Genomic DNA, 18,140 nt, shown 5'->3' with positions numbered 1-18,140 from the left:
ACGAGCAGTCTTCGTAAAAAAATAAAAAAATTAAAAAAAATCTATAAAAGGGGGCAGGCAGCTTGCTAAGGTTACTGATTTTGTAACAACAACAAACCAAAATAAAAAACAACAACACTGAAACAGGTATAATCTATCTATTTATCTCTTTACTTTTTTAAGGTATTTATAACTGAAACGCAATAAACATGGCATTTTGGAACTCCCCCCTTAACCTTACACCCATTTTCAAAAAAAAAACAAACTGAAAACAGCAGTTATTTGGGAGCAAATACACAAACACACACACACTCACAAACAAGTACTCTTAGTCTTACACTCAAATACAACTGCACACTCACACCACTGTATACACACTAACGCCTTTGCATACATTGTTAGAGGGACAAGGAAAGCACAGGGAGGGGAGTGGGGGTATGGAGGTGTGGGAGGAGAAGAAAAGAAATATATATGTATATATATATATATATATCAACAATCAAACCAATGGATAAGACGTAGTATATATGTAATCATTTTTCGTGATGATGACAGCGATAAAATGAATAAGACATTATCAATAATCGTCAACACAGTTTTCTTCTTTTGTCAAAAAAAAAAAAAAAAAAAAAAAATTCAGGGCAATCAGCAACGCATAGAGGGGTAGGGGAGAAAGCAGCAAGAGTCAAAGGGGAAGGATGGGGGTGGGGGTGGGGGCTGGGGGTGGGTGCAGCACTGGGTACACATTTTTTTGTTAATTTTTTTTTTTTTAAAAAGTACATAAATAAAAAGAAAAGAAAAAAACATTGCATGTCATTGTAAGTGTGATTTGAGTAAGCTTTGCAGACCACAAAGAAAGATGGGAAAAAAGAAAAAAAAAAGTGGAAAAAATCCTGAAACATTTATAATATTAGGCACAACACGGAGAATTATTTCGCAAACTGTTGATCAGCTTGAAGAAAAGACATGCACTCATCAACACAGCATCATCAAGTCAGTATAGATATGGCGATGGCCTAGAGGTAACGCGTCCGCCTAGGAAGCCAGAGAATCTGAGCACAGCCACCGATATTTTCTCCCCCTCCACTAGACCTTGAGTGGTGGTCTGGACGCTAGTCATTTGGACGGGACGACAAACCGAGGTCCCTTGTGCAGCATACGCTTAGCACACATAAAAGAACCCACGGTAACAAAAGGGTTGTTCCTGGCAAATTCTGTAGAAATATACACTTTGATAGGAAAAACTAATATTACTGCACGCAGGAAAAAAAAAAGAAAAAAAAAAGTGGCTCTGTAGTGTAGCCACGCACTCTCCCTGGGGAGAGCAGCCCGAATTTCACAGAGAGAAATCTGTTGTGATAAAAAGAGTAATACAAATATACTGTTGTTGTTTTTTCCCAGTTCCAAAGCAAATTCAAAGTGCTGTTCTTTGCAAAGGTTCAAGTTTCCAGCATCAGGCAGATAACTGGAGATAGGATCGTTAACACTGAATCCCAAGAAGATCTAAGATTTTCCTTCAATCTTCGTTCTGATTTCAGGACATCACATAGATCTAGATCTATACAACAGCGCATGAAAGAGGAACGGAGCACTGAACTAAGCTTCCTGGAACCCTGTTTATCTCAACTCTTGACATGCTGAGTGATGGTGTAAAGGGGGCGATTCATGAGTTGCCAATTTTGGTCAGATGTTGTTTACACTGACTGAAAAGACCACTGGTTTCAACTGTTGACATATGCTTTTTAACTTGCTTACTGCTGCCTATTCTTACACTGTGTCAGATTATGTGCTGTTAACATAGTGGGAAAGTTTGCCTGGCAGACTGGCTAAGAAAGAATTCCAAGTTGCTTGGGTTTGTTTTTTGTTTTTGTTTTTTTTTAACTACAATCAGTCACATGAACAGAATGGGTTAGTTGTTGCTGACACTACAGAGTACATGTATAATAATAATATAATGCGAATCTCTTCACTTTACTGTCACCTGAGACGGGGAGTTCTTCAATCAAACAACGGATTCACACCGTGCAGTGTCTCTCACCAAGGAAACAGCACAATCCTGCAAGGCGCATTGTTCTCTAAATTTCAACTACTTTGACACACTGCGAAATGGGACCTGAACTGCAGACAGCGTTTCCTTGACGATGGTTGATCGTTACCAGTCTCCTCTAGTTTTCACTTCACAGGAAGCAGCTTTTCCAAAAAGCTAGGACTGAACAAAAATACATCTACAGCACATGGAAGAGAAAAAGGAAAAAAGTGTACATCGCAGTTCTTCCTTGTTTTGTGCATTTTTTGTCTAAACTAAACAAACAACAACAAAACAGAACACCATATATATATATATATACACATATCATGTAAACTGAAAAGTAACACAACTCTTCTCTGACACATTAGAAAATTACACGTCTGATTTGGAATCAGAGTATTTATTACTGTGATCGTCAAGTCATCGGGATCTTTCTTTGCCAGTCTCAACAACGTACATCACTGAGAATTTAGTGATTAATTATTTATGCTTCCTGACATTCTCACAGTATGAATGTTAGCAAAAACTTTCATCATTAGCCACGCACATGATCAAGATGATTTCCACTTGCATGTTTCTTCAACATCCATTAAACTAAAGGCACTGTAAAAAAAATTACAGTGCGCTATCATAGTAATACTTATCAATAAGCATTTGACTGGTATTATCATTTTCTTCTCGCATTCAACATAAAATGAAATAAAATAAAATAAAATAAAATAAAGCCTAAAAACAGTAAAATTCAAATGGAAAATACTATTTTCAAGAAGTAATTCACTTGACTAAACGAAAAAAAAAAAAAAAAAGAGAAGAAAACATTATCAACATGATAATACCAAATCATACAAGTTTACAACACAACAAATGAGAAAAGTCTTGCGCAAAAGTGAACACGTCGACTTTTCAGTCCTGAAAAGGAACACATGGTTTAATAAAAAAAAAACCAAAAAAAAACCAACACTTCTTACAAGTTTTGCTTCAAGTACACTTCGGTTCTCAGTCCCACCTGTAAATTCAGTGTGAAACGCCTGAAAACAATGAAAAAATAACAACCCAAGATGAATATCACATCTGTCTCTTGTTCACTGTCCACACACACACACACACACACATACGAGTGTTGGCTGCGAATCTCTACATGTGGCTGGAGGAGTATATATATATATATATCTATAGCCAGGAACACTGAGCGGTTCCGCATTGTTCGGCAGACTACGTGTCAGCAAAGTTCAAAAACAACAACATAACGATCCCTGCCCAGTCGCTGAAGCACATCCTGGCTGGCAACACATCGGGGAACTGTAAGTAGCACCTGCTCCCTTCATCTTGCTTCACTTTCTTCAAACAACTTCCTTCAACATGTTATCACTTGTATGGGGGGGGGGGGGGTATGCTGGGGTGTGGGGGGGGGGGGGAAATAAAAAAATAATAATTAAAAAAAAAAAAGAAAAGAAAGAAAAGAAAAAACAGCCTCCATGACTGAATAGGAGTCTTCATTTCAAATCAGAAGATGAGACTCGTCCAATCTCTTTTTTGTCTTTTCTTCTTCTTTTTTTTTTTATATAGATTTTTTCAAGCAGTGTTCATGATTACGACTGGAAGGTCACAGTCTTGATCAGCACATTCTTATCGATCACAATTCATACAGGTAACGTTTTTTTTCCCTTGTTTCTTTCTTTTCAAAGTATAAAATCTGCAGCTAAGTCCATCACACTACGTCATCGACTAACTGTGTACATGACCGAAATCTAGTAACAAGCAACATTTGTCCAAACACGATAGCAGCATCTGAGTGTCACAAAGGCAATGAAAAGAGGGGGGGGGCTTGTGGGAGGTGGGTAGGGGGGTGTGGGGGAGGGGGGGGGGGAGTACTGTGCATAATCCTTGGAGGGTGGGGGGTCGGGAGGGGGGGGGGGAAGAGCATGTGTGTGTAAGATGGGAGGGGGGGCATGGCGGGATAGGGACCACCTAAAGCAAAAAGAGTGCTGAGAAAGGGAGAGAGAGAGAGAGAGCACAAGCACTATGCTGCCTTGTGCCTCCCCCCGCACACGCCGCAGGCGACGCCGCACCTGTGGCAGGCGTGGAGCGGCAAGTAGCACAACAGACAGGGGAGGAAACACGAGAGTATAGTCAGGGCGGTCCACTTCTTGCAGTTCGAATCGTCCCTGGAGTCGCACTCACACGGGTGGCTGTACTGCCCGTCCGCGTCGGCGCAGCAGTGGTAGAAGAGGGGCTTGGTGCAGTACACGCAGGAGACAAACTCGATGCAGTCCGTCACCGTGTCCGGCGCGCTGTCACAGCTGCCGCGCTGGTTCTCCTCCGCGTTGAACATGACGCGGCAGTGCTGGCACTGGGCGCACTGCGCCACCAGCCGCCGCGACTGCTCCCCACCCCCACCCTTCACCTTGCCCGAGGTCTTTGCTGTTTTGATGGGCAGGGGAGGGTGGGGGAGGTGGTGGGGCTGGGTGACAAGCGGCTGCTGCTTCCTGGCCGCTGCTGACGTGCACTCGCGTTTGGCCAGGGGCTTGTGCACCCCGGACGCCGGGTCCAGGCTCGGGTAGCTGTACTCGTGCAGCGGTGGCGCCCCGCCGGTTTTGCTCCTGGCGAAGATGACGTACGGCTCGTCCTTGTAGCCGCTGCCTCCCCTGTCCCCCCCGCCGCCGCCATCGACACCACTGTCCAGCAAGCCCGTGTCCGACTTGCCACTGCTGTAGTCCTCGTACTTCACCCACACCTCCTCCCCGCCTCCGATGCCACTCCAGCTCTCCAGGCTCTCCGACCGGAGCACGGGAGAGCTTTTCTGGCCGTACAGAAACCCCCCTCCAAGCTGCTCCTCCTCCCTCTGGCAACAGTCCCGACCAGTGGGAGTCCCGTTGCGCGGCCTGTAGGGCGGCATGTAGTGCACTCGGTGGAGGTGGTGGTGGTGGTTGGGGTGGGCGAACTGGAAGGGGTCAGGGCAGCCGAGGGGCAGGCTGGAGGGGTGGGTGGGCGAGTGGGGGGAGGGGCTGTTGGTGGTGGTGGAGGTCGTGGAGGCGGACTGGGACGAGCTGTTCTTCCTTCCCAGGGGCAGGTCCACGATCTGAAACGAGTCCCGATTTTTGGGGCATGTGGTTTTGTTGATTTTTTTTTTTTTTTTTTTTCCCAGATAATGGACTGTTTTTAATTTTTCTACTTCATTTATTCAATAAAGTTATCGATCAATCACTTCTGACAATCAATTTTTTACCCTAGATGATGTTTTTCTTATCATTTAGCATTAAAACTAGTCTACTACGTACAACAAAAACTCACTGTACAAAGAACAACATCTTTAAAAAAAAAAAAAGAAAAGAAATTGAAATAAATAATAATACTATAAACAATGAACTGAGTAAATACACATTAAACACACAGAATTCAATCAGTGTAATTGTAAATACAGACTTTGACATGTTGTGTCACTCTGCAGAAACTTGACTCACAGAAAAAAAAACTACAAAAAAACCCCATCTTCTTCTCCTTCTTCTGCGTTCGAGGGCTGCAACTCCCATGTTCACTTGCATGTACACGAGTGGGCTTTTACATGTATGACTGTTTTTACCCTGCCATGTAGGCAGCCATACTCCGTTTTTGGGGGTGTGCATGCTGGGTATGTTCTTGTTTCCATAACCCACCGAACGCTCACATGGATTAAAGGATCTGTAACGTGCGAATTTGATCTTCTGCTTGCATATACACACGACGGGGGTTCAGGCACTAGCAGGTCTGCACATATGCTGACCTGGGAGATTGTAAAAATCTCCACCCTTCACCCACCAGGCGCCGTCACCGTGATTCAAACCCTGGACCCTCAAATTGACAGTCCAACGCTTTAACCACTCGGCTATTGCGCCCGTCAAAAAAAACAAAAAAAAACACCCATCAACTTCCTTCGCTTGCATCATAAATGTCAACAAAATGACGCTCACCTGAAATATCCTCTCTTCACCCTCACATCCTGAAAAAGAGAAAGAAAACATTATCATGACACAAAAAATCATTGATTTTAGTCCAGCCGACCACCCAAGGCCATATCAGAACAGGAAAACTGTAAACAGTACCAGTATCAGTATCAGTAGCTCAAGGAGGCGTCACTGCGTTCGGTCAAATCCATATACGCTACACCACATCTGCCAAACAGATGCCTCATCAGTAGCGTAACCCAATGCGCTTAGTCAGGCCTTGAGAAAAAAATAAAAATAAAATAAAATACAATAAATAAATAAATAAAAATAATAATAATAATAATAAAAATAAAATAATAATGAAATAAAAAAAACAATAACAATAATGAAATAAAAATTAAATTTAATAAAGGACAGATATCGATCCTGTAATTGTGCAGAACATGGGGGGGGGGGGGGGGGGGGGGGGGGGAGAAAAAAAAAAAAAAAGAAAATACAAAAGTAACGAGTGTTTTTTTTGTTTTTTTTAATACTGTGCATGCATTAGTGGCCTCGCCGTACCATGTGTGCAGTTAGAAGCAAGAAAATCCATCAGTTAAAGATTTTTTTTTTTTTTTTCTGCTCCCAAATCACCAGATTGCATTGTACCATGGTATGGGTATCATTACTTTTCTGGATGAAATGATTAATAAGTGTTCACAAGCTTCCTGATCACCTCCGTCATTCGGATTCCCTTGCGTCTTTTAAATCTCGTCTCAGAACTCACCTTTCCCTCAGCAATAAGTTCAATTGTGGCAGGTCCACTTCCTTTGCGTTAGCTGGGCTTGACTATGTGTGTACACATAAATACATGCATATATATGAATGTGTAGTGTGTGTGTGTGTGTGTGTGTGTGTCGTGCACGCACATCTGTTTATGTATGTTTGTGCATGCCTATGTGTGTGCAAGTGTTGAAGGTAGCTGTCAGGTAGACGCATGTTAAAATGTATATATGAATTGTGTGTGTATGTGTGTGTGTGTGTGTTTAGTCACATTCTGGTGTGTGTCTGAAATACTGATGTAATGCGTATGCAAACAAAAGTGTTTTTGTAAAGCACCTAGAACAGATTTCTGGATAGTGTGCTATATAAGTATCCATTATTATTAATATTATGATTATGATGATTATTATTCACAGTAAAAGCATGTGCTTGCTGCATGTAAAAAAAAAAAAAAAAAATTATCCAGGCTATCAAAAAAATAAATAAATAAAATTTTTTTTTTTTTAAACCTGCCAACCCACTTCCTTTTCTTCACTGCATTACAGACAGACCCTGAATTGTCAGATTGATGATTGAAGAAGTACACATGTGCGTGAGTCATTGTATACGTGTTTTTGTAAGCGTGTACTATTTTCATGTGTGAGTGTGAATGAGTGTGAGTGTGCCGGTCTTTGTTTCTGTGTGTGCGTTGTGTGTTTGCATACATGTTCTGCGCATGAGGACAAACGGTTCAGGTAGGTGGGTGAGATTTACAACAACAAAAACAAGAGAGGCAAGGCCTTCAAGACTCACTTGTGATAAATTAAGTCCCCTAGCATTAATTACAGAGTAATTTCCCTTTTTTACTATCTGCACCAAAACGTTTGCAAATAAATAAAAATTCCATGCTTAGCAAAAGAAGTTCCTGTTTGAACCAAAAATGATAATAATGACTCTTGTTGTTGTGTCAGAATAAGAGGTCAAAGTGCCAAGTTTAGAGAATACAAAAAATATAAATATAACAGTAAATGCAGTTTGCATATAAGTAGGCTTCTTTTTTTATTTTTTTGTGCCCATCCCAGAGGTGCAATATTGTTTTAAACAAGATGACTGGAAAGAACTGAATTTTTCCTATTTTTATGCCAAATTTAGTGTCAACTGACAAAGTATTTGCAGAGAAAATGTCAATGTTAAAGTTTACCACGGACACACAGACACACGGACACACACACACACAGACAACCGAACACCGGGTTAAAACATAGACTCACTTTGTTTACACAAGTGAGTCAAAAAAAACCCAACATAATCATGTGTACTGGAAACCAAGAATTGGTAGAAAGAAGTTCAATATATCCAATACATGTATTGCTTCATCACTCCAGTGTCGTCAATCAAAGGGATTCAACCAAAGAAACGATATAAAAGGAAATTTTCTATCTAAAATTACGTTTAAATAACATACTTCCCGTGACCCAACTACTGCAGACTCCGGCAGGGGTCTGACATTCCTGTCCTGTGCAATCTACTATCCGCCTATGCGGAGAAAACGAAAGTACTCCGGCCGATAACCTCCCGGAAGTAGGTAACCTCCCCTTTGTCCCCCTGGCTAGCGCCCTCTTTTTCCGGCAGCCATCATGACTCCTGTTCCTGTGCTCTCCACACGGCTAAGTTTTTTTTTCGTATTTTCTGTCTGTCTGTCGATTCTCTGGCATTCTTGTTTTTTGTCAAATTATGTCTCCAACCAGGTTACATAATTATGTAGCTTGATTGGGCGATCGCGCTAAAATTAAGGCGCGATCGCAATCGATTTGAATAAATTTTTATAAATATGTAAATAAATCATCACACAAGCAAATACAATTAAGAAAAAAAAAAGGGGGGGGGGGGAGAAAGAACGAACAAGCTCATCATGATTTTAAGTTACCCTTCTCTGAGTTCTCACCTTCATTGAGTTCTGCAACCGCATGGCGAATACCGTGATCAAATGCCCGTGCATCGTCGCTGCGCTCAAAGGTTAACCCAAAGCGTTTCTCATCTGAATTCCAGTGATGAAACTTGGGATTGGCTTTTGTGTATTGTATGTCTTTTGTTAACACACAGTCTAACACCACCTGAAACCAGCGACAGACATATCATACAATTTTTTTTTTTTTTTTTTTCAGTTTTAATACATACATACATGTGTGCAAACATGGTCAAAATATAAAGGTAAAGCTAGTGTGGCATTCTGGTGCGGTGCAAGTTTTTTTTAAGTTACGCAAGGTTCCTTAGCTCTTGGCCCATAGTCTTTTTCAGCCCTCAGGGCAGTGAATTCATGAAAATTACCTGTGTCCTGGGCTTGGCACAGAATTGCAGGGCTCTCATCATCAATATAAACAAAGCAGTCTCAAAGTCTGTGGCCTTTCATGCCCTGCTCTCATGGTGACCTCAGTTTCAATACCCCTCCACTTCTGTGCTTGGGGTGAGTCCTGTCAATGTCTTCAGTGTCGGCAGATTCATGGGGAGGGGGATGGGGGGGCTGTCATTTGAGGGACGTGGTGGCGGTCTCCACTCTGGGAGGGACGCTCACTCAGTCTGGCTCCGCGACTAAGCCATTATTGTCGTTAGCAGGGGGCTTAGTAGGCGGTGTCCTAAGTACGTTGAATCAGAACAGGCACCACTGAACACCACCAAAGTGACTCAGCAACAGTGCAGGGTCTCCTCTGGTGTGTGGCCTCCTGGCGACTTCACACTGATGGTTCCCTGTGGACTGCTGACGCTGGAGCTGTGACGGACGAACACTGGTGTGGCCGTGTTTGGGGGGGATCTAAATGAGCGGCGTGGGAGTAATGCCACTGAAACAGTGCAGATGATGGGGCAGCAAGGTGGAAAAAAAAAAAAAAAATTGCAGGGCTCAATCCTCTCATTCCACCGCTTTAGCCTTCTCCAACCGAAGTCGGGTACCCATTTCACACCTGGATGGAGCGAGCAAAATCGAAGTACCTTCCCCATGGAGACAACACCCGATTGCTGGTCAACACTGAATATACGCCATACTGATGCAGAAAAAAAACGCAGTTCATATTGTTTTTTTCCTCCAAATTACATGCGGACACATCTGGAAACACTGCAGAAGTTAACTCCCTTCCTTTACGGTTTGTACATCTGTGAAAACCATTGTGATGAGACAATTTCTACATCAGAGCACAGGGCTCAATGACTCAGTAATAGAAATATCCATATCATACATCTGTCTGGAAAATTATTTTTAAAAAAAATAAAATAATAAAATTAAAATTAAAATAAAAAAAATAAAAAATCAACTGATACGGGTGCACTCTCAGATTTGATCAGACGCACATGGAAACAAAGCTCTACATGGATTATAGTCATCACCAAAAACTGCTGGATTTTATCACCAGTATTAGTAGTAAAGTACTAGTAGTTTCCTTTAAAGCTTACTTTTTCCCAGAACCTTTTAAAATAAAGTATTTGTTATCGTGTCGCTCCCCTGCCCCCTTCCCCCACTAGCAGTGGACATACAATGATCAATACAGGTGCACTGATGTAATCAAAATACTCTCTGTGTAACATAGTTCAGTACACCACAACAGCAGAGCTCTGAAAAGTTGTATATATATATATATATTTTTTTTTTTTAAAGTGAAGTGACCGACTTCAGCAGTTCATTATTTTACTCAATTTACTTTTTTCTGGTGAACAATGGTATTGCTCTGACCAGAATCCTAACATTAAAGTCTTTATTAATAAAGTTTAGCTTTCCCCGACAGTTCAGCCTTCAGGCTGATCAAGGACATCCATCCGGTCCCCCAACCCCCCAACCCCTACCCACCCACACTTACAGATTTGTCCGCCAGCCGTTCTCCGTGGATGACGTACTCGGCCTTCTGCTGCGTGCTGGCAGCCGAGGAGCCGTGATGACCCGGGGTGACTTTGCACAGCTTGACCGTGCTCAGCCCTCCGCCTCCCATAGGGACCCAGCATTGTGTGGAGTGGTCCCGGGTCATCACCTGAGCCTGTACCTCCACAAGATAATCCCCACTGAAACACACACCCACAGACAGTTTTTTTTAATTTTTTTTATTTATTTTTTTTAGGGCATTTCTACAGGACACAACACCATACCAAAAAAAAATGAGGCCTTGAATCCCTGATCACCGGTGAAGTTGGAACACTGGAACGGAGGTCCTTCTTCTTCTTCTTCCTTCGTGGGCTGCAACTCCCACGTTCACTCATATGTACATGAGTGGGCTTTTACATGTATGACCCTTTTTACCCCACCATGTAGCCAGCCATACTCCGTTTTCGGGGGTGTGCATGCTGGGTATGTTCTTGTTTCCATAACCCATTGAACACTGACATGGATTACAGGATCTTTAATGTGCATATTTGATCTTCTGCTTGCGTATACACATGAAGGGGGTTCAGGCACTAAGCATGTCTGCAATAATGTTGACATGGGAGATCAGAAAAATCTCCACCCTTTACCCACCAGGCGCTGTTACCGAGTTTCTAACCCGGGACCTTCAGATTGAAAGTCCAATGCTTTAACCACTCAGCTATTGAGCCCCGTCAGGATCGGAGGTCTAATGCCTAGCTGTCCCTGAGCCTGTATCTCCACAAGAAAATCCCCACTGAAACACACACCGTCAGTCAGTTTTCAGCACCTTTCTCAAGGACACAACACCATACCAAAGTGAGGCCTTGAACAAACCCTAATAACTGGTGAACACTGGATCGAAGGTCCAATGCCTAGCTGATCCTGCCATGGAATCCGAAAGTGATGGCGAGGAAAAATCATACTACAGAAAACTGAAAAAGGGGACCACTGGTGTTGTCATGACGTAATGTTTGGTTGGTTTGTCCTGTACCCAACCCTCCCTATCATGAGACACAGAAAAAATGCCACTAATCAATCTTACATGTATAGCCTACAGGTTGACGGTAGACTCACATTACCTGCGGACAAATCAGAGGCTGATGTAATATAATCACATATACCACCTCACACCATAAATTTGTATGCATCAGCAAAAGTTTCTTTGCTATTGTGCTAATATCATTTATGACTGTCACAATGCAAGTTTCTTGAAACCATGCGCAATGCAGAAACCAATTAATTAGAACCAACCTACAAGCCAAACAACAAATCTAAAAATATTAGCCAGACTTTGAAATTGAATATCACTGACACAACAGTAATTTACTGATCAATTTCTCACTGGCAAGCTCAGTCTGGGCTGAGAGGGACAGTTTTAAACACAGTAGAACAGCTAACACAGAAAGACTTAGCAAAGGATCTTAGAATTTCCCCCTCTTCTTAGTCAGAAAGCATAACCTTAAATAGTTTTATAAACTATATACTTACGAAGAGAACATGGTGCACTAACTTGCTTTTCAATTTCAATTTCACTGTGTCCATGCCAGCTGATGAGAGTTGATGATGACAATCTAGGGCATAAACTAAGAATCTATAAACTGGTACAGCCTGCACAGGGCAGAGGATGACAACGCATTAAAGTTTAAACAATTGACCTGTACACATCAACTCGCAGGAAACTGACAGGGGCAAAGGGAAGTGAAACTATAACACTTGTTTTGGACTCTGACTCTGACGCTACATTTTTAGTAATAGGGATAATTCAAAATTACTTGTTAGAAGTTATTGTGGGTTTCTGCAAAATGTTCCATCAATGTTCTTATCTCTCTACCAAACTGAATTTAAAAAAAAAACGGTCATCTGTATTCTAATTTCTATGCTACTAAAAGTAGTACAATTTTATGACACTGGCAGGCATTCACATGAAAACAAACAAACCACTCATTCTGCCTTAAAGTTACACCCAAGCATTCACTGTGTTAAGCACCATTTCATCTATTTTCTTGCATGCACCCGTCTCCTTCAAGCATAGGATATCGATTTATAATTCTTATAAAAAGGATCTTTCAATTAAGTATTTGATTTTGAATTTTTAAAAAAGCGACACAGATCTTTAAAAACTTCCAGGCAACACCAGGAGAAAGTATGAGTGCAGTCTGACCAACTTGTTCAAACATTTTCAACCACTTTTCTTGCATTTTATATGAGACTTTACAGTATCCAGATAGTTATGTTTCACAACCTGTTAAGTATCAAACACACGTGTTACAAGATGTAAGAAATTATATAGTGCTTTACAATCCCAGCCATTCTGGAGAAGAATTTATCATCAATTAATTTAAATATAACAGCTACAGCAACAACTGCAGCAAGGCTAAATCAGTTTGGTTTTTTTTTAAAGAAAATATTCTTTTTAAACAAAAAGATATTGAGATCTTGTGCATGCACAAAAACTGAAAACTGTTCCTTTTTTGTTAAATTCACTCTCAATTCACAGCTCGATAACTCAAATGGACTGAAATAAAATCCATGATGGAAAATGTCTTCATCTCTTCATGTAATTGTAAATTATGTCTACAGATACTACAAAGGCCAGAGCTTGCAAGGCTTTACTATTTCACACCATCAAAATATCAGAAAAAAAAGGCAAAATTTATTACGCTTGGTGGATTTTTTTTTTTTTTTTTTTTTTTTTTTTTTTTTTTAAAAGAAAAAGTATCTATCATTTTATCCAACTTTCTCAAAGAAGCATGTGTGAAATATGTGGCAGGCAGATCTTTTTCAGTGATGTGCCTTTTACAAATTACACTTTGTATACTGGATAGTTCAAAAGCAAACATCTCCTGAAGACCAGACATTCAGACTGAAAACTGTTCAGACTGAGTGAGAGAGCTGGACTCTTTGTTTTGTTGTTGTTGTTGTTTTTGTTTTTTGAGATTTGTATGGATTACATCTGATCAGATTTCAGCATGTGATCATTTATTTTTTTTTAAATTAAAGTTGATAATAGAATAATGATAATAATATCAAACAGAGTGAAAATCCTTGTAATCATTACAATGAAATGACAAGTTTATTAAATTATTCAAAGATCCCTCACAAAAGTAGTTTTAGATTTGGGAAACTGCCAACTACTGTACTACTACTATCAACCAATTTCAATGTGCGTATCGGAATTAAGTTAAGATTTTCAAGTGGTTGGCAGTTGCTAAGTCTGAGTGTGTCATTGCTATCTTCATTATGACAGCTATCTTCATTACGTGTGCTGTTTTCTTTAGTACCATTTAGGAACCATTTATTTATAAATAAATTCACACAAATTTCAATAAGTGTTGTTCTGATACAAAAATATTCAGAAACCACAAAAATAAACTGACAAAGTTTCTTGTATGTGTGTGTGTATGTTATGTGTACGTGTGTGTGTGTACATGCACACGCGTACACATTTTGTGTGTATACGCCTGCAAGTGTGTCTCTGACATGCTGACACAAAGTGGAGGAGAACTTTTGTTTTATGTCCCGTCACACGTATAGGTGACTGAATACATTTTGTTAAAATTAATGTATACATTTAAGTATTGTCATTTAGAAGAGGAGGGGGATGTGGATGAATGGTGAGTTGGGGGAAACCGGGCATATGAGGGAGGGGGGTGGATGAAATTTGGAATAAAATCAGCTAAATACAAATTACAATCACAGGAAATTACTTAAAGGACTATGTAAAAGAGAAGTCATTAATCTAACAAGCAAAACAACTGATAATGAATGCAAAAAGTCAAAAACATCAATGTCCTCAGTCACTTGTGAAGCGACACTTTCTGACTCAATGTGACAATGCTTTAAAACCAAAATCACATAACAAAAACTTTGGCAGAGCATTCAACATTTTTGCTTCAGCTAAATTTGCGCCTTAGAAAAAAAAAAAAAAAAACTAAATTGTAACACAACATTTATCATAATTTGAAAAAACAACAACAAACAAACAAACAACAAACTATCAATAACAAAGCAATGAATCTAGTTAAACTATGACAACATGACAAACATGAACAATCCAATGATCAGATCTCTCAAGTAGACACACCCTCACCAAAACTAGCTGCACCAAAATCTACCAATTCATTTTTATGTCCACACCATATAATGACCATTATAAATAGGAACAATATTTTTATTCAGTATCTGGACTACATAATGAAATCAAATCAAAGCTAGTGGAATTCATTGACTGAAATGCAGGCCAAAGGTACCAAATTCTTTAAAATTAATTGCAGCAATCACTCACACACACACACACACACACACACACAGTGACCCCCTCACACTGTCAGTCACACTCACAAATTATAATACAGTAATAGCACTGACACACTGGCACTTACACATTTCCCAACATTTCCACTCCATTGTAAAATCAATGAACAGTATAAAAAAAAAAAAAGGAGCGAAACACGTTTTCTTTCCTTCTGTTTAAGTACATCGACTCAGTGGAAACAGGATCGTCAATGTACCTTTAGCAGTGAATAAGTTTACAAACAATATTTACCAAATGTCTTGATGCTGCATGATGCAACACTTAACGGTCATGCAGGACATTCATTATTTCCGAGCTAACTTTTCCAAGAATGAACGCGTCCAGTTTGGGAAACTTTAATAACAAATAGCCCGTGACCTTTATCATTCATCACAGTTTATGAATGAGTGGAAATGGAAACGAGATTAAAAGAGCCGTCAGCATTTTCCGAGCACCTGAATGGCACAGTGTGGCAGCCTTGAGCATTACACAGGTTGTCATGCCTATACTTTCTGTTCTTAGTTCTTCTTTTCGACAAATACACTTGTATCTAATTACATCCAAAGCTAAGATGTTGAAATAATGCTGGGCAAAGGCTTGCACACTGTCGACTTGATGATCGCTATTCCTCCATGTTTGAAGACCAACATTCTTTCACCTTTCTCTCCTTTCAACCTAAACTGTGTCTACGAACGGCGACTTCCACACATAAAAGAATTCACGATGTACTTACTTATCAGAAGGATAATTTGTCATCTTCGCATTTTCAATGAAATCGCCGACTCATTGTCCCAGGTGTCCCAAAAAGATATAATTCTTCACATGTATTTTGTCCATAAGACAGGAAATGCAGAACTCATCACAGCCGGCGGAAGAATTTGTCTCTAACAAAATAGTTCTACAGCCAGTCGGGTACGACATGAGCTTTTAGCTTCTGGTAACTGTTAAGAACTATTGCTGGTTTTAAATACCATAGCTCAAGTGATTATGATATTTGTTTTGACCAGTTTTTCTCTTATAATGTGTGACAAAAAGACAAGTCCTGGCGCATGAATATAGGCACTAGAAATCATTCTATCACTGGATTTCAAATACAGTGCATTTTCAATTATGTAGATAGTTTTAAATAACTTTTCGTCGTGTCAAAGGCAATACGTTTGCTAATTCAAGCAGTTGCAGTCTAAACTTTTGCATTTTAATAGTCATTTCTTTGTGCGGCCATGGATGGTCATTCCACCAAGTTCTTTGTAGGTTTGTGGTACATTGATATTTCTCATGTAAATAACCCTGTCAGAGTGGACCAATGAAATGGCTCAGTGAAGATAGCCTGTCACTCAAACCCAAAGTTCGAAGTTCACAGCTCAAGGAAGTTCACCATTCAACTTATCACCGTCTTCTGTGTTGATCATTCATCTGAAACAGACGAATGGAAACAATGCCAGCGACTGATTATATCATAAATGGAACTATTTGTGCTATTTCTTGTTCATAATGTATTACTGTCGTTATTGTGTGCCATCTCACTTATGTTTTTCGTACATGGAGATACTTACGTAAATGGTTGTCGACTCCATATAGTGGTTTGCGCGTCCGATCTTTTAAAGAAAGAAAGAAAGAAAGAAAGAAACTTGTACTTGTCCACCATGCTCAAAAGTCTCGATGTTCTTGCTTCCACATATACAATATATACTGCCTTCAACTTAAAAGCAAAAACAAAGGCGAATATACTCTTCGCGGTAGAGAAAAAAAGGCTGTTTACCAGGGAATTGTCAGTATGTGAACAAGAAGGTTGCATAGAAAACATGACAAGTACAGCCAAAAAACATACCATTAACCCTTCAAAAAAGGAATGTTAACTGACATGCCAGGGAATTGTTGATAATTGTGTGAACACGAAAGATGCATGGAAAACATGACAAACACAGCCAAAGAATACCAGTAACCCTTCCAAAAAAGGGATGTCGACATGTAAACAAAAAAAAGTAAATAAATGAAGAAGAAGAAGAAGAAGGAGAAGAAGAAGAAAGGATTAAGAGAGAGAGAGAGAGAGAGAGAGAGAGAGAGAGAGAGAGAGAGAGAGAGACAGACAGACAGACAGACAGTAGACAGACAGACAGACAGACAGAGACAGAGAGAGAGAGAGACAGAGAGAGAGAGAACAAAGCTTCTGAACTGAGCTGGATACACTAAGAGGGGAGAGGTAAAGGGGGTGGTGTGGGCAGATGCCTGGCTTATACTTAGCCTTCTGTAAACCCAAAGCATTGGTCAAACCTTGAGATCCAGATCATGTTATACATATTCGTGAGTGTATTTGCATATATCAGCGTGCCATATCACAGTTCAATGATATTTACAATTTACATTCACAATTGCCGGTTCGTTATGCATGACTTTTATGATAATGTGTAATTGAATTAAATACACGGGTACATACGTACGGATCCGTTAATTGCTGAATGCTTGGACTACACAAAATAATATTTCTGTGCATTTCACGGTGAGGACATATGGGCAACAATCTTTTTTTCTTTTTCTTTCTTTTCTTTTATTTTATTTATTTATTTATTTATTTATTTTATTACTATTATCTTCTCTTTTTTTTTTTTTTTTTTTTTTTGTTCCTTCAATATGGAACTCAGTTCCTGTATCAAACCCACAACACGCGTGTTCAGTAATTATCCCATAAAAAAATCTAAACGTACTTGTTAAGCAATATCACCACTTTTAAAACTAAAACTGAAAAGTAATACAAGTCAGTGAATAATATCTATGCTCGTTGCACTGCATAGTAAGAAGACATTCAAAGGTAATAAGAAAAGGAGAACCAAAATATCAACCTCAGCAAATTTCAATTGTGTATGTATGTGTGGACAAACAAACTATAAGCGTGGGAGTATCAATATGTTGGTTAGTTTCGTAAGCTGCGAGCGTGCCAGTCTATATCCACTGATCTGAATGCATGGTGTTTATATCTGTATGTGTTAATTCATTCTGCCATGTTCCATGATATACTGATACCATGAAACGCATAGGTGCGTGCTTCTAACATATTTCATTATTACTATCACTCTCAGTAATATTGTGTTGGTAATTTTCAGTGCGATAGTCCATAAATTTAAGTTCCAACTAAACTCGGGACCGAAGGAACTGTGATCTGAAAATCTTTGGCGACGAATTTCACTGACTTCACTTGAAACTGCAGATGTCCAACTTTTCTCCAGTTGTTGCTGTTGTTGTAATATAATTATGGCACAGAAAAAAACAACAAAAAACTAATGGTTGACAGCAGTG

General features: G+C 39.9%; 1 protein-coding gene across 1 annotated transcript; it reads right to left on the bottom strand.

The window, feature by feature from the left end:
- Positions 1 to 3,955: 3,955 nt before the first annotated feature.
- On the bottom strand, positions 3,956 to 15,669 carry LOC143296362 (sprouty-related, EVH1 domain-containing protein 2-like). Its single transcript, XM_076608238.1, has 5 exons — positions 15,583 to 15,669; positions 10,518 to 10,716; positions 8,618 to 8,786; positions 5,956 to 5,984; positions 3,956 to 5,087 (listed from the first exon to the last, which is right to left on the bottom strand). Exons 1-5 carry the CDS (start codon positions 15,603 to 15,605, stop codon positions 4,029 to 4,031), a joined length of 1,479 nt encoding a protein of 492 aa, XP_076464353.1. The 5' UTR covers positions 15,606 to 15,669; the 3' UTR covers positions 3,956 to 4,028.
- Between the last annotated feature and the right edge of the window lie 2,471 nt (positions 15,670 to 18,140).

Source organism: Babylonia areolata, chromosome 21 (genome assembly GCF_041734735.1).
Source record: "Babylonia areolata isolate BAREFJ2019XMU chromosome 21, ASM4173473v1, whole genome shotgun sequence".
In the NCBI taxonomy this organism is placed as follows: domain Eukaryota; kingdom Metazoa; phylum Mollusca; class Gastropoda; order Neogastropoda; family Buccinidae; genus Babylonia; species Babylonia areolata.
This window is presented reverse-complemented; position numbering and strand designations above follow the sequence as displayed.

What these genes read in the sequence shown, in the direction of transcription:
- LOC143296362 (XM_076608238.1), bottom strand. Translation starts at nt 15,605, where the DNA reads ATGACAAATTATCCTTCTGATAA. An exon ending in GGTTGCAGAACTCAATGAAG is followed by an intron (nt 5,985 to 8,617) that starts GTGAGAACTCAG and finishes TCTCTTTTTCAG; the next exon opens with GATGTGAGGGTGAAGAGAGG. An exon ending in GTGAAGAGAGGATATTTCAG is followed by an intron (nt 5,088 to 5,955) that starts GTGAGCGTCATT and finishes GACTCGTTTCAG; the next exon opens with ATCGTGGACCTGCCCCTGGG.